General features: G+C 36.6%; 1 protein-coding gene across 1 annotated transcript; it reads right to left on the bottom strand.

Annotated features, from left to right (window-relative positions):
- Nucleotides 1-239: 239 nt before the first annotated feature.
- LOC140949593 (ZP domain-containing protein-like) lies at nucleotides 240-15,674 on the bottom strand. The gene is made up of 9 exons (XM_073398751.1): nucleotides 15,668-15,674; nucleotides 14,120-14,490; nucleotides 6,020-6,099; nucleotides 5,747-5,865; nucleotides 4,873-4,932; nucleotides 3,723-4,082; nucleotides 2,571-2,793; nucleotides 1,512-1,816; nucleotides 240-688 (listed from the first exon to the last, which is right to left on the bottom strand). The coding sequence occupies exons 1-9, from the start codon at nucleotides 15,672-15,674 to the stop codon at nucleotides 543-545; spliced, it is 1,671 nt and encodes a 556-aa protein (XP_073254852.1). The 3' UTR covers nucleotides 240-542.
- Between the last annotated feature and the right edge of the window lie 1,195 nt (nucleotides 15,675-16,869).

Here is a 16,869-nt window from a genome sequence, read left to right as displayed (position 1 = left end):
TAATGTTACAGGACACTAAATTGTCGCTTAAAAATGTTGGATATCTATCGATCCGCGATTAGCCACCACAGCGACCACTCACCAGAGCTCACCTCGAAGCGATCAACGCCCACATCCTGTATTTTTAGCCCATCCAACTCTTTTGTATGTAAAACTTGCCCGAAATTTCCCCGTAGTGTGCTTCTTAGCGGCACCATCAGACAACTTTAAGAAATACAAGAGATAAGTTCTCAAAGCGTTTAATTCAAAGTTTAATAAAAAGGACAAAAAAAGGGACAAAAAATGTCAGAAACAACTTGACATGATGTGAGATACTTTTAGGCTACACAGTTTTAAAAACCACTAAATCAATCCGTCGTAATCTCTTTCAATCTTTTGTGCAAAAGAATGATGTTTCCTTACTACTTTAATCGGCTATTAATGTTCTTTAGCCAATTTGATGGCTAGATTTTAAGTGAATTTGCTTAAACTAATCTATGTGACACATCCTTTCAGAGAAAAAACTCTTCCAACTCAGCCACACCCTAACTTGCGTGAAAGATCTATTCATCATAAACTAGCAAGGTGGCGGCATTCTCCTCGGTACGGCGTTTCCTGATTACAATAATCAGTGCAGCTATTAGACCGAGCATGACGACTCCAAGCACGCCAACTAACACTCCAACCAGGGTGAGCATCTGGGGATTGTCTTGTGAGGCCTTCTTTCCAAGTGCATCCGAAAGAAAGAAAACTGAAAGAGGTCATACAGAAAGGACTCATCGTGTGAAAAGATTTCAAACTTGGTGGGGACGGGGGGAGGAGTGAACTTATTAATGACAAGTTTTATACGGGGAAGCTCCGCTCCGAGGTCCAACCCCTTAATATTTTACATTACTATTTTTTGGCAGAAAAGGTGACCCTTTCGCATACTTGGATCGTGCAAATGGTACAACATTCACATACCTAGTTTAGAATTTTACATCCCTTTCACTGCTTTAAAATTTATTAAAATATTAATAAATTACAAAACCAGAACGTTTTCTTTCATTTTTTTTTTTCAGCGATATAATGTATCTGCTAGCCCTTTTGGACAGACCGAAATAATATATTTTCCTACGGTAGGGTATACTTCAACTAGTGAAAACTCTGCCCTTTGATATGCTTGAACTGAGCTAGCCACAAAAAGGTACCTCTACATAAACATAAATCCAAGATTTTGAGTGATTATCTCTCTTTGAACTTGGCTAATTTAGTTTGCAAACGGTGGGCGAATTTTCCTAAAGTTCAATTGTTTGACTGCATGCATTACGTTCATTGTTGCTTTGGTGGTTGAAAATGCGTAAGCTGCAAGATGACTATTAAGGTAACTACGTGAATATGAAACATAAGTATTGTCTGACTGAAACATTCAGTTCCTTTACAACCTTATAAGGTATATCGCTGAAGCTAGAAGGCAGCTATAATGTATTGGAGGCTGCTATCTCAATGCAGATTACCTTTAGGATTATGTGAAGAATGTAGGGGTGCTTGACACAAGTCTTTCAAAGTGTACTGTGAGTAATACATACCTTTATCTTCTTCACCCTTGACCTTGATTGGCCCAATAAACTGATTAACGACGAAATAATCTTTCACATCCCTTCTCTTTCTGGAGCCATTCTCGTTTTCCTGGCATCCCTCGGCGCATTTTGACTCTTCTTCCTTCGAGCGACACACAGTCATTTTGCAGTGTATGTACACGTCTTGATAACCGGATTTGAAGCGGAAGGCCACTAAACTAAATCGCTGTTCACCAGACATCTTGTACTCAAACTCCAGAGTTTTGTCTCGGGGACATCTACAAAAATAATAATAACTTTTTAAAGCGAACGCACAATAAAAAACATCTTTCTTTTTTTTTTCAATAAGCCAACACTTTTTTTGAGCGCAAAATTTAGGTTGCACAATTAAGATCATTGGCGGCATCAAAAAAATAAAAATCAACTAAAGAACAAAGACTCTGGCTTCTGATAACCATATTACATCATGTTTCTTAAAAAACACCACGGTCCTTCTCATATAACGTTCTTGCATCCGAATCATCTTTCGCTTCAGGAATGCATGAAATGACTGGGTACAAATCTGCTTTTCACCTGTTAATGGGCAAAAGCTTCTCAAAACTAGTCGTTTAACTTGCCATAACATGCTTTGCTTTATTTATTTATTCATTTTATTATTATTATTTTTTCATAGACTTATAGACTCAACAGCTAAAATATAAACACTAACATCGCCCCATGTAAAGTCAGGAAAATATTTGCTTGTAGAATCTAGAATCCTGGGCTTCTGAATCCGAAATACGGCTCAAGGAATGAATCCGGAATCTCAGTAACGACTGGAATCCGGAATCCAAGTTCCCCTGACTAAGAATTCGGAATCTACAGCGTGGAATCCAGAATTTAAGAATGTCTTGGATTCCTTTACTATAGGGGCATTGTTTACAAGCTTCTCAATCTCTTCGTTGAGCTTGCTATCACATATTTTGGTTTTATTTTTTTCTCATAGACCTATAGATTCAGAGACTAAACCCAAATATTTTAGTCGTTATTTACGCATTTTCGATGATCGAATGGTCCGGCTTATCATTGATATCCTGGGAGGGCGTGGCCTTGCATTCATCCGGGAACAAGATCAGTCCAGAATCCCCCGACTCTACTCGCATTTCCAGGTACATCCGCTGGCTAATCCCGATGACGTAGGGAAATTCATCAACTTTGTTTGAGTAGTCCTTATCGGTGTATAGATTTACCTCATACGAGAAGTTACCGAAGTCCTCTGATGATAAAAAAGCATAGCATAACATCAAAAAAAGAATAACTAGCAACACGATTTTTATTTCTACAACAGATCTTCGTGTACCTTACTTTGTTTCTGCTGTCAAACAACTAGACCTGTGACATATAATAGGGCGAATGTTTTTCTCTGTTTATACTCCAATAATGTGTTCATAATTTTATGAATGCCTGTGATAAGAATGCAGTTTATTCTAAAAGAAAGAAAACAGTTCACTCTCCATTTGGCTGAGTACGTTATTCACAAACCAAAACAAAAAGCTGGGTAACTGTCTCCAGAACTGCCGAAAAAAATTCATTCTTCCTCATTCCCTTACGAAAAAAAAAATAGCCTTCCCTGACTTTTTATCCACTGAGACGTTTTAGAAGTAGTTTCGAGAATTTAACTTTCGAGGGGCGGAGATGGAGTGCTGGGTAAATGGAGAGGGGCGGGCAGATTGAACTCTTCCATCTGGACAAGAAAGTTTTAACCCATGTAAGCTATTGTCAGGTAAGTCCATCAAATTGCTCAAAAACCTACTCGTTGCCCTCGGACTAAACTTTAAGGGGTCTTAAAGGGAAGACGTTAAGGAGTCTTAAAGTGAACACTTTATGGGGTCTTAAAGTGAACAGTTTAAGGGGTCTTAAAGAAGACTTTAAGGAGTGTTAAAGTCAAGACTTTAAGGAGTCTTAAAGTGTTCTGCACGTTAAGGAGTCTTCAAATGAAGACTTTAAGGAGTCTTTAAGTGTTTACTTTCAAGACTTTAAGGATTTAGTTATATAGGGCATTTTTATATAATTTTAACTGTAAGATATATATATTAAAGGACTTTGCCCAGCATCTTTGAATGATCCATTTACTTCTTGATTGCCATTGGCGTGTATTAAAAAGCAGTAAACAGGCATGATTTTATTTGCACTTTTTGCTGTTACCTGTATTGGTTATGATTTTTGTGAATTGAGGACTGACTTGCACTTTAGAGATAACAGCCTTTTTCTTGTAGGAACACTGAAAGGGAAGCACTCTTGTACTTGATCTAGTGATGGCTTCCTCTTCATTCTCGTCGTTTACTACAGCAATAATCTTGTTCATGTAGCGAATTTCACTTTCGTCTTCTTCATATTTGGTTTGGCAGTCCCCCAAGCCAAACCTAAATATAACCTTTGTTGCATCTTGATACCCGGGAACACAGGCCTCGTCCTGGAGATGAGTCACATTGGTGTCCAGTCCTGGGTAGTTCTTGCTCTCCAAGGTAACCTCGATATATTGGTTGTGGCATACGAGGCCCAGTTCTGCAGAAATCGTAAAAAAGAATGTTCCCAAACTAATTCATATTGCGGTTCTCTGGATATCTACGTTAATTGAAACAAACTGCGAGTACGGATAGTTTAAAAAAAGGTTCCAAGACGCACTGATCGCTTCCTCGCCAGACGATTTCCACACAATGTTTACTCAAGTAAAGAACAATGCGTAGTATCCGCGGGAATTATTCCATTACTACCAAAGAAAATATATTCTTCAGCTCTCTTTTTTTTTCTTCGTTACTATCTAAATCGTAGGAAATTCCTCTAGATCACAAGAGTCTTTGCCTTACGTACTTTCGACAAACGAAAAGATCAATTTCATTTCGTTCTGCTACAGTAGTAAATTGTTAACTCTTTCTGTGTGGGAAAGGCCAGGGGTAGCTTTATAAATTCTACATTTCCATGAGCGAAAATCCCAGGAAAATAATTAGTTTAATGCAGTAATCTTTAACTTTTGGATAATGATTCAAGAAGCATTATGCCAGCGACAAATTGATATCTATGGAAGACCTGAAGGTTAAGAGTTCACTATATTTACACGCTTTAATTATTTTAATTTCCCTTTTTTTTATTAATCTTTGATTTGCAAAGACAAGATGTTTTAGTAGTGCAAAGACCAATGGCAAAAGGTGGGTTTTGTTTTCGGTATCATCATTATAGGTTTGACAGCTAGGCTGTTAAGATAAATTTGTCTATACACCTGTGGGTGGGGGTTGGAAATGTAAAATAATTAAATAATTATATTGAAGCTAGAGCAATATTCCTAACTTATACATACTTGCCGTAGAGTTATCTATCATTTCTTCATCAGCCCCTCCACTTGTTGGTGTTGGCGACTCTAAAAATAAGTAAATTTCATCAAAAGGAGTTAGGCACCTTCGTGTTTAGTAATATGCATCTAACTGAGGTCAACAAATTAACGAGTAGAGTAGGGTCTTAAAGCACTTTAAAATGATTGGTATATTCCTTCATTACATTCCAAACTTAAATATAGCCTTAGTAATAGATCTTTACTGTAAAGAAATCATCGCAGTTCTAGACGTAACTTAACTCTTTCACTGCCAAATGTGGCCAAAGGCAAATTTCGACCAAAGTTCCAAATTTATTTTCTAAAATTTTGAGAAACAAATGGCATCATGTGCAAGTACAGACAGAGAACTTTCATTTGAATGGTCACATCATAGGATTTCCTCCAAAGACTCAAAAGTTAGAGTCACCTTACAAAACTCCATCGAACACTCCGGCAGTGAAAGGGTTAAATTGCGATTCCGGCACATTATACCCTTTCTTCGTCCCATAATTGTAATATATGATTTTCATATATTGATAATATCATCTGTAATAACTTTGTTGGCATCAGATATTTATGTAACTATTTTTTTTTAAAGAAAGAAAAGACTTACAGGTGAACTCCCTTTTAAACTGAGTTAGTTGGTCTATAAAGCTTCCTTTATTAATATCATTGTTCCCTTTTAACTTTAGGGCGCTTATCTCTCTCAGGCGGACGTCTTAGAGAGAATCTCAGTAATGTACTGAGAGAAAATGGATTCTGCTCTCAAAATTATACCTCCATTGAATTAGTTTCAGAAATCAACTAATCGACTACAAACCATTGTATGATTGTCAATCTTCTAACAGGACTACAAGTGTACCCGAGTGAATCATATTAACAGTGCAACCTCGTTCCAAGAGTTTCTTCCTACTCTTCCTTCTTCCAACACTCTCTTTTGGGAAGGAATCCTGGGAACGAGGTTGCAAACAGTGGATCGCTCTGAGGAGCATGAAGACAAAACGGTGAGATTTATTTGGAGTCGCTTTAGTTTGTCGGGCAATTTCACAGCATTATCAATAAATTGTTTCTGAAGCCGAACTTTTATACTTTTGGCTGTGGTTGAGAGTTGGGACATTCGGATCGACGGACTGACCTGCTGAGCATCCATGTGCGGTTTCTCAGACGAATGGGCGGATATGTGTTTTGATTTGTTTGTAAGTTCGTATTGGTTGCCTGTTGAGGGGCATTTAAATTTGTGAAGAGATTAACAAAAGAGCGGTTTTTGGAACAAGACTCCCTCGAAGAAGCTTCCGATTTCTTTTTTCTTTGTACGACTGAATACAATTGCCTAGTGAGGGATGTCTTATAAACGTTTGATTTAAAACGCCCGTGCTATCTTAATGTTTTGTCAGGTTAGCCTGTTTCCCATTTCAAAGAAAAAATTAACAATTATGTTTTATCTTTATATTTCTTTTTCGCCGTTTCTTTCCCATAAAGGTGATTATATCAGGAGTTCTTCAAAATGTGTATGACAATATAATGTGTGCAACAATAGATGCGTGTGCAAAAGATGGTTAATTAAACTAACTGAAACAGTTTTTTATTAGCGTCCAAAAGAAAAAGAATTAATTCAGCAAATAAGCAGCTCAGATAGAAAAAAATATATACATTAAAAAAGCAATCAAACAAAATATATTTTCTTCATCAGGATCGTTTTAAAGCAACTGAACTTTTGAGGCATGTCTAGGTCTAAGTAAAGAAAACTTTAGTCAATGCCTCTCAAGAATATATAAATTAAAATAATTTAAGAAAGAAACTTTCCATCATTTTAGAGTGAAAACTCAGCAGCGGTATAGTTCTTTTTCTGTCTGACGTTGCGTTCTGTTTTTAATCTTGCAATTTTGACAGGGGTAACAAATTTAAGCGGCGTATAAGCGTTTGGAATGTTTCATAGGAGAAAGGCGAGGTAGAAAGAAATGACTATTTGAACTGTTACAAAAAGTATACAAATTGTAAATTGACAGACATTTTGCTATCTCTGTAAATAGTCCTGGGTTTCCAGTGAAATGTTATGCTGGAGTAACTTCTGTTTTTAAATCTTGCAATTTGACATTAGTTTTGTGAGCAACAAAGCTCGTACGTTAGTGAGAGAGAGAGAGAGAGAGAGAGAAAGTAGACTTAAATGAATGGAAAACAGGTGAATTCGAAACCATTTTAGTTTTGTAATTGCCAGGATGAATCCGTGGGAAAAATGGTTTTAATGTCATACTATACTAGAATTAAACTAGAGGCCCTCAGTGGTCAAATTAATTATTTTAGCAAGCAGCTAGTTTCCCGCCCTGTCCATTAAAGTTTAAATAAGTGAAACGAATAAAGTTAGTCTTTGCCTACCTTGAGCAATTGACAAGTTGCAGACCAACGAGAAAATAATTAAGCAGAAGAGAAACGTCATCTTTCTAATTTTAAATTTTAGCAGATTTTTTAGCAAATGGTGTGAAATATTTTGATGTCAAACAAACAAGATGACAGCGGCCAAAAGCAGGCCAAACACTCCATCGACTGACTGAATGGCACCCAAAGTCCGGCTGTTCAATTACCCATACTTCATTTGGGGTTGACATTGTTCTTAATCAGCGTGAATTGCTCGAAAGCTGCGCATGATAACAGCATGATACACTGACCACAGCTGTGCTTTCACGTTTTAAATTTGATCCGTTTAAAACCGACACGAATTTCTAAACTTTATCTTTCATCCGAATTTTGGTAAACAAAAAAGGTAAAGTATATCAATCACAGCAAATTTATGAGAAATTCCCTGGGAGCTAGTAAATAATAAATTAATTTCAAAAAACTCCAGAGGAAATACCGCATGTCCGCTGCGCTCTTAAATTCCTCTTGATGAAACAAAATAATTATCCTTTTTGCATTTAAATTAATTTACTCGACAAAATTTCGGATAACAATGAAACGTTTTGAACTTTGGCGAAGCTAAGTGGCATAACAAACTCAATTTGAGGAGGGGAAAATCATATTTTCTCGTGCAGCAGAAAAGACTCGTAAGAAGGTTTCAAAACAAGAGTTACCGCTTTTTATTTCTTGGACTAACTAACTTTTTTAAAAGTTCTTATTCAACAATTTTTAATTTAAAATGGCTCTCTTATTTTGTGTGTGCACGGTACAGGCTTAGTAAACTTAACCCCGTTGTTCGAAAGCTGGATAGCCTTCGTAATCCACAGGGAAAAATATTATCCAGTGGATAAGCATTAGGTCACCGGTTGTGTTATCCACTGGGCAGAGATATATCAGTCAGTAGATACCACTATCCTGCAATTTTCAGTAACAATTAACTGGGACCTGGGTGATAAAATCATTTCAAGCTGTTTTCAAGTTTAAACTGAAGTGAGGTGCATTTAATCAAGTTGAAAGTCACGACAAAAAAATAATAATAATAATATTGACTACTGGGCCGATGCTAAAGATAAATACGATAAACTAGTCTTCTTTCGATATAAAAGTTTAGCCACTTAAGTTTTATACTTGGAGGAATTGAATTGATAATTGTTGAACCCTTTAGGATCAGACTAAAAGGACTATAACATCCAGGCCCCAGTCGTTCAAAAGCCGCATAACGTGATCCATCGAATAAATCAATATATACTCTGCCACGTTTTTGAGTAAAACAAAACAAAACAAAAAGAAAACAAAAACTTCTAAAGTAAATTAAATGGTGCATTGGGGGTCTGTCTATGTATTCATGACCGCAGGCGGATATAGCAGCTGGAAAGCGAGATTCATTTCAGCTCACATCAGGAAGCCATTAATTCTTTTGTTCTAAATCATTTTTTCTTTAAAGGTTTTGTTTGTTAAAGATGCATATATATAAGCTGAATTACCCTCCTGGCCTCAGTTGTTCAAAAGGTGGATAGCGGTATCCAGCGGATAAATCTCTGTCCAGTAGATAGTGTAAATGGTTTCCCCAATACTTATCCACCGATCCACCGGATAGTGATATCTTTTATTTTATATAGCGGAAAACATAACGCGTCAGTCTCGTCGGAATTTTGGCCTTGTGTACCATTGAGGACCTTTGAGACTTGTACGAACGTCGCTTTGGAAATTGCGGAGAAAAAAATGTCTTATTCCCCTGAGAACGTTTTCCTCATGTATAGAGCGTTTTCACATCACTTCAGGGCGGCCAATGTTCCAAACCAAACCTGTGGAAGTTGAACTCTTTTCTTATGTAAACGCTTTAATTTTGTTCCAATAAATTTACATAGATGCATGCTGACTACGTGAGTGAAAACGCTCTCTCTATATGTACTACAGATGTTAGAATCGAATGAAAATGTGTTGCTGGCCTAATGTTCCCACAGCCTTTGCCGTTGTAGCTGCTTTTACTGACGACATTATAACTGATCAGAGAAAATTGCCGCTATTCTCCAGTCCCTTCTAATTCCAAATCGATATCTTTGCACCTTAATTCTTAACCTTTTTAATTATACTTGATCATGACTACCGATTGGGAGCGCTTTTGTAAAGACGTCATTTTCACTATTTTTGTGAATTCGATGGTTATCCATTAATATTAATTAAAATTCCCTTTTTGTCATCATTATCCCATGCAAATTTTAGGCAATACCTTGAGGAGATTCTCTACGAATTTGAGGACTGTGAATGTGATTCCGGTTATTGTAACACCGGAGTGATAGTGCCTTTGGTAAATCTAATGACGAAGAGATATCGGAAAGTTCGTCCAAGGAATATCTCGTGTAGGCAAAAAAAAGATCAAGAAAAGGACGGCGGAAAGTCATCAAGATCGAAAAATGAGTGGCAAATGCAAATAGTTGATAGAGATGTTTCTGCTTTTTCACTGGCACTGAAGAGAGCAACTGGCCTAAAAACAGTCACAGAGTCATCGCATTTTTTTAGTATGATGCCATGCATAACTTAACTTTAACTTTATTACATATCACATACTTGGAAAAATACATGAGAACAACCAAAGCCGGGGGGTTAAATGGTCTAAGGTCAGCACAAAAAAAAAAGTGAAGAATTTACATGAATAAAAGAAGGCTTTACCTAAAAAAAAGAAAAAAAAAAAGAAAAAAGACAGTCAGAGAACTTACAACTGAAATACAACACGTAACAACGAATTAGCAATACTTCAACAACTAATTATGACTGCTAAATTTACAAACACTCGATAATATATTCCTATAAACCATACAAATAAATACTCCTTGTTTAGTCCCACAAGGTATACAAAATCGGTGATAGGAGACTTGATTACACTATAAAATCAAATAATAGACAACTAATACTTAACAAGTAATTATTAAATACTTAACAACTAACTATGACTACTAAATTTTCAAAACACTCGATGATATATTCCTATAAACTATACAAACAAGTACACCTAGTATAGTCCCACAAGGTATAGAAAATTTCCGCTCGTGATTTACAAGCTTTTCGAGTGTTCTGCCAACATCCCAAGTTAGCTCAGTTGGGAGAGCGCCGGTCTGCTGAGCGGAAGGTCGTGGGTTCACATCCCGGCAGCACCAACACCCAGGGCCCAGTTGTTCGAAAGCCGATTAGCGCTTAACCCCGGGTTAAATTTAACCCGGGTTTCTCTTTCTCGTGTTCAAAAGCATTTTTCGGATAATTTTCTCTGCTATTTTTAGAGCTTCCAATCATCAACTTGTAGACAGACAGAATTAAAACTGAAATGCTTTTAAACTTTCAAATCTGAATTCAAATCTCGCACTAACCCTGGGTTATCTTAACCCGGCTTTGAACAACTCGGCCCAGGGTCTTAAAATAACTGAGGAGAAAGTGCTCCCTTACAATGACATCTGCAAACGATTAGACTTTCTAGTTTTCTCGGATAAGGTCCCGTCTCACAGCACTTTCACTGATTTGTTCTTGTGGAACGTAAAAAAACCCACACCACTATTCGAAAAGAGTAGGGGACGTAGACCCCGGTGGTGTAGTCAACCTCTCCTGGGCTGGGTGGGTTATCTGTAAGGACACACTTAAATTGGAGCCCGCTCTGTTGTGTGTTCCACAGCATATGGTGGAAGTGATTAAATAAAGAAAGAAAGAAATGAATAAATCTAGTTTATCTAGAAGTATTTCGTGGTTCACTGTATCAAATGCTTTCTTAAGATTCGATCTATGAAGACTCCGACAGTGTACTGATTGTTTTCAAAACCTTGATAAATATTGTTGACATGTTCTAAGATAGCCATAGCAGTATTATTCCTCATCATCGGCATTTATAAGTTACATTTCATGTGCATATTTGTATCTAAGGCATTTCCGTTTTTTGCTTATTTACGAGATCACGAAAAATTTAAGTAATAACAACCCAAATGAACTGCGAGGAGATCGTTGAACCGTTTTTGAAGTGTTTTTCTTTAACACAGATGAGCAACGCAGCGAATCGTAGCAAAGCTGTTGGGATTTCTCTTTCTAGAAAAAATTAATTGCCACTTTTGTAGATATGATAGATATTTATGATACATAAGAGATATGAAGCACTTGGAAAGTTTAAAGAGGACTCAAGTAAAGTTGCAAGGCTGCCGCCCATCTCCTGAAGCCTCACGCAGGAGCCAGACAAATTTGCAGGTCCTCGTGCGAGTTAACGATGTTGAGAGTGGTGAAATTTGTTCTAAAAAGAACAAATTTGACCATTTCGTGGACCCCGCACTTCTGTTCTTCTACCCCGATTGGGGCTCCTGGTTGCAATTAATTAGTAGTAACCACCTGACGATGGGCAATAATATACGCATACTTATGTATAACTATCAGAAAAAATGTATATTACTGTGTTAAGCACAAACGCAAGGTTTATTAAATAATTTATTCATTTTGTATCGAGTATTTTGAATACTGTTATATTAAGCCATGCTAAAAAACAAACAAACAAACAAACAAAAACAAAAAAAAAATTATTAAGAATAAAAGTTCTAGTGTTCGGGTCCATTTCAAATCCAGGAGAAGAGAAAAAAAAATAATACTGCTAATAATAAAACAAATCTTAACGCAACTGCCATAACCTACTTTGTTTATTTACTTGTTTATTTTTTTTGGATCTAGAGTCGGAATCAAATTCATAGTTATTTTGGTTTTTCATTGCTTCCTCATTTAATTGGCTAAAAAACCTCGCGTCGTTTTTCGGCCAATCAGAAACAATGAACGGAAACCGATCAGGGCGCCGCCTTTTTTCACGCCTGGCGCCGGTTGTATAATTGTTTTCGCTTTGATGGGTTCATTTTATCAGCTTGAATTTTGATTGGTCAGAGTGTGTGTGCTGTTTTGGGTAAATTTCAAACCCTCGATAATGAGTAATTTAAATTCTCACAATCTATATGATTATTACAGTTGGACCTCGCAACGAATTAATTCTAGACAAATGTATGCAAGCAAATGTTCAATTTATGCTCTTATTGTGTTTTAGTAGGAGTTTTTAAGTTCCAATTTATTGATTGATTTTTGGCTTGGAATTAGTAAATTAATATTTCGTCGTACGTTTTAGGTGATAAGTTAAACAAGTAGTGTGGTAAAGCGATTTCTTAGTATAAAAATTGATGCCATTAACATAATCACTATGGGACGTATTCAATGGGAAGTCAAAACATCGTGGAGTTTGTTTCCTCTTAGACAGCTAAAAATATATACTCTAATCTTACTCGGTCAACCGCCTGTAATAGCCGACAAAAAATCATCATAATGGGTAAAATGTTTTTAGCAGTAATCTTTCTGGCGATATATCAGCGTTCAATCTCGGTTCAGGACTGTAAAGTGACTTTCAGAAACGGGTTCAACCTAGAGTCCAATGAAATAAGAAATAAAATGTTCAGCAGAAGACACATTCCCGAGCAGATTCCGACGGTTTTGTCGAGAAAAGTACACACTGTCATGGAGTGTCTCGACGCTTGCTTAAGATCTGACCGATGCGTTTCATTTGATTTTGAGGCAAAGCCACTACAGTTGAAAGTCTGTAGAATATTTGGAGAGGTAGAGAGCATGCCGCCCTTGGTTGAAGAGGGAAATTCGATTCATTTTAACTTGAGTTCTAAATTACTACGACAGGTAAGCCAGACTAAAGATTAATCAATCTCTGTCGAGTTTGTATTTTCATTTTTGTTTTCTATTATAGAATTCTATTTTATTATTATTATTTTTTTTTTCAAAACTGCAGTAAAGGTGCTAATATCTTTTATATGAGATTATTGTTCTGCCGTCTATCAAAATATCTCAAAAACGATTATTTTTAAGAGTAAATCAGAAAGCTATTTTTTACGAATTTTTTTTTCTGATGTTTAGTACTTAGATTTTATTTCATTTGCAGATTAATAAATTAAAAGTTAGGCGCAGTCTACAACATTATCGCAAACATTGTATATCCACAGACTCAAAACTTAGAACCTCCTAGCACAGCAAAATTATCAGTATCACAAGATCAGTAATTCTCAGTAGCTTTTATTTAAACGGCGACCACTCCACAACGGCCAGTTTCTTCTAGGAGAGCCTTTGATCTTCTTAACAAGATGAGGTATATCTTATTACTGGTGGGGCTGCTGGAGGCCTGTGGCGTCACCGACAATGGTCGCCATCTTGGATTTTACCAAGAATTAGAAATCCGGTCCAAACTGCGAGAAAAATGGTAATTTTTTGTGCTTCAAATGAAAAATAACACCTAAATAAGCACTTTGCATAAATTTAGCCACAATATCTACTTTTATTATTGAAATAAGTTGGAAAAACATGTGGCCTGACCACCTGCTATCTGTGACGTCATATCTCGTAACTATAGCAACTGACCATCACCGGACTTTTCTCAAAATGTGCGCAAGGCATGAACGAACAGCTACTAAAGACGGTCAGGTGCTGATGTTTTATCCTCTAGAAAAAACTCAGAAAAACCTTATGGGGGGCGGGGATTGGCACACTAGTAGTTACTACCAGTAACTACCACCAACTACTAGTAAGGGACTGTTCAATAATTATCAGGAGGTGGGGGGGCTGAAAAACTAGAGTTATCTAGAAAAAACTTAGACAGTACCCCCCTCCAAAACAAAAAGAATAGTTCTAACTCCCCTCTGTTATATTAAGAATAACGTCGCACCCCCCCTCCCACCACCTACCCACCCACACACACACACCCACCCCTCACCGCCACCATTACCATAGATGCCTTTAAGTAAATACCTTTTATATTGTCATGCTACTGTAAGCGTACGCTTACCTGTTGGATGTCGTCGTCTGGAAAAAATAGTACCTCATATGAATGTTCAACAAAGCCATCCTTTTCGGAGTCATCTGAATCCAAATTAGAGTTTTTTTCGGAAGTACTTGTGTGAGAATCAGAGTCGTATTCGGAATCACTGTATAGGAGTTCTGTGTCACTGTCATTGGCACTATTTTTTTCGTTGTTTCGTGTTCCAGAATGCGAAAAATCAAGAGCACGTGCTACCACCTCAACTTTACTTCCAGATACATGAAGATTGTTCTGCTTAAGGTAGATCTTAATTTGTCTTGCTGTGAGGGATTTGACTTCATTTTCTTCTTTCCAGTTAATGTCTGGAAGGGTACTGCGTTCAGCTTCCCTTTTTTGAGCTTTCAATGCAAGAAACTCACGATGTTGAATAAGACTTAAGGCCCCCCCTCCGTCAAATGAGTGATTTTACTTTGAGCCCCCCCCCCCCCTATCTTGGCAGCAATTTTATGTAATGCCCTCCTCTAGTTTCTCAGCCCCCCACCGCCCTGCTGATAATTATTGCACAGTCCCTAACTACCGACAACCGATAACTACTAGTAACTACCGGTAACTACTAGTAACTACTGACAACTACTAGTAACTGCCAGTAACTACCATAGTAACTAACAACAACTACAAGTAACTACTGGTAACTACCGACAACTACTTTAAACTAGTAACTATCGAGAACTACTAGTAACTTTCAGTAGCTAGTTATTAGTAGTTACTGGTAGTTACTAGTAGTTGTCGGTAGTTCGTATGTAGTTACTAGTAGTTGGTGGTAGTTACTAGTAGTTGTCGGTAGTTACTGGTAGTTGGTGGTAGTTACTAGTAGTTGCCGGGTAGTTCCTAGTAGTTGCCGGGTAGTTCGTAGTAGTTGGTGGTAGTTACTGGTAGTTGACGGTACCAATAACTACAAGTAACTACTAGTAACTACCAGTAACTACTTGTAACTACCGGCAACTACCATTAGCTACCAAGAACTACTAGTAGCTACTTAAACTCAAGAAAAATCCTTTTTCGTTGTAGAAAGTGGTTCTTCTTACCTAATCAACGATTTCCAGTGTAATGCAGGTCGAACCAATGAGCGTCTGTTTCTTGTAACCATTAAAATAAATACACAAAAGATGGTTACAAAATCACAACTCCCCCAGGCTACCAGTTAATTTATGTATATCTCACGATTTTTGTTATTTGTTAACCGAACTGCCTGATGGACTACGATTAATGTCGGAAAAATTCTGGGGCATTTTTTTAGTTAAAAGTACAAAATGTGACGTCACATTGGCTGACGTCACCAAAAAGTGGAAAAATTGTTTTTTTTTTTACATTTGCGTGAAACTTATATCATCTGAAAGAGCATCAGAAGAGGAGAAAAACAACGAAAACCGCTTTTCGATACAACACGCGAGTTATGGGACAAAAAAAATATTTTAGTGCGCCCCCGGATTCATAGTTTTTATTAGAAAACGATTGCTATGATATATTTTTTTTACAGTCTTTTACGAAATAAGGTGATTTTTTGGTACCACAAACCTCTCATTGTGGGCTAAAATCGTCTGATTTTAGATTTTCATTTTTTTTATATTTAAGAACGCTAATTTAAGCAGTACAAAAAATGATCATGTGACGTTTTCTGACATCACAAATTTGTTTCCCAGGATTCTGCGTAGTCGGATTTTTTTTTTTTTCTTAAGGTTTTTTTTTTTCTTTTAGCTTTCGACAGTCCAGATTTATTATATGCAACTTAGCATTAGATAACAAGGGCAATTATTAAACAAGACAAACACTCCCGAAGGGGTAGTTCCAGTTTTTGTTCTACACATTCATCCAAATTAAACTGCCACGTCTCAGCTAAACTATGAGATATTGCAAAATTGTTTTCAGCTTTAGTCAACTTCCTTTTATAAGATCTTTGAGAAAAAAACCACACAATTTGGAGATTCAAAAATTCAACATTTACGTAAGAATGACGTCAGCAAACATGACGTCATGACTGAATATTTTAAGACATGCTAACAACTAATTTGGTTGGTCTTACATTTTGCTTTTTCAGGCCAACTTTCGTGAAAAAAGCTAAAAAGCCGAAAAGTTATTGTAAAATAACAAAACTACCCACGCACTGATGCAACATTTAAAAGAATTAACAAAAGAAAAAAGTTATTGGTTTGAAGAAATTGTGCAGCAAGTGGTAGTAATAGAGATAAAGGCATTAATTTAAAGATGTATCTTTCGTTATGTGGCACTGGCAGTACAAGGTTGTCATACAGATTCCGGAAACAAAATCGACGAGATTTAAATAGCGAAGAAATACTAACTATATATAGTGAATTAAACGACTGACTTTTTTCTATTTTGAGATCTTTATTATTTTCCCAAGGTCTTAAGTTATATTCTTTTCTGTAAATAGAATAAATTATTAAATATCCGACAATCTTAACTAACAGCTCAAAGTCCGAATTACGTAGGAGTTTAAGGAACAGACGGTGAGATGATATTTCGATTCAAAACAATATTTTAGCTTCTTCTTAATTGGGATTAAAAAGCTTCTTTCTTGAATCGTCTTAGCACGAGCGCATATTTAACTTTACCGATAAATTGTTATTTTTATTTTATGGCCTTACTCCCCTGGTTTTTTTTACTGAATAGTCTTACTGTGTTTTTTTCACTGGCGCCCACCTCTTAATTCTGATATCATAATTATGTTATGAATCCTAGACAAATAAAAAGAGGATATT

The sequence above is a fragment of the Porites lutea genome, chromosome 10 (genome assembly GCF_958299795.1).
Source record: "Porites lutea chromosome 10, jaPorLute2.1, whole genome shotgun sequence".
Classification (NCBI taxonomy): Eukaryota; Metazoa; Cnidaria; class Anthozoa; order Scleractinia; family Poritidae; genus Porites; species Porites lutea.
The sequence above is the reverse complement of the archived record's forward strand: the minus strand, read 5'-3'. Positions and strand labels throughout refer to the sequence as shown.

Bases quoted from the DNA above. Each gene is read 5' to 3' on its own strand.
- LOC140949593 (XM_073398751.1), bottom strand. The intron at 4,933-5,746 runs GTACACTTGTAG...ACTTATTTTTAG, and splicing joins TGTTAATATGATTCACTCGG to AGTCGCCAACACCAACAAGT. The intron at 2,794-3,722 runs GTAACAGCAAAA...TTTTATCATCAG, and splicing joins AAAAATCATAACCAATACAG to AGGACTTCGGTAACTTCTCG.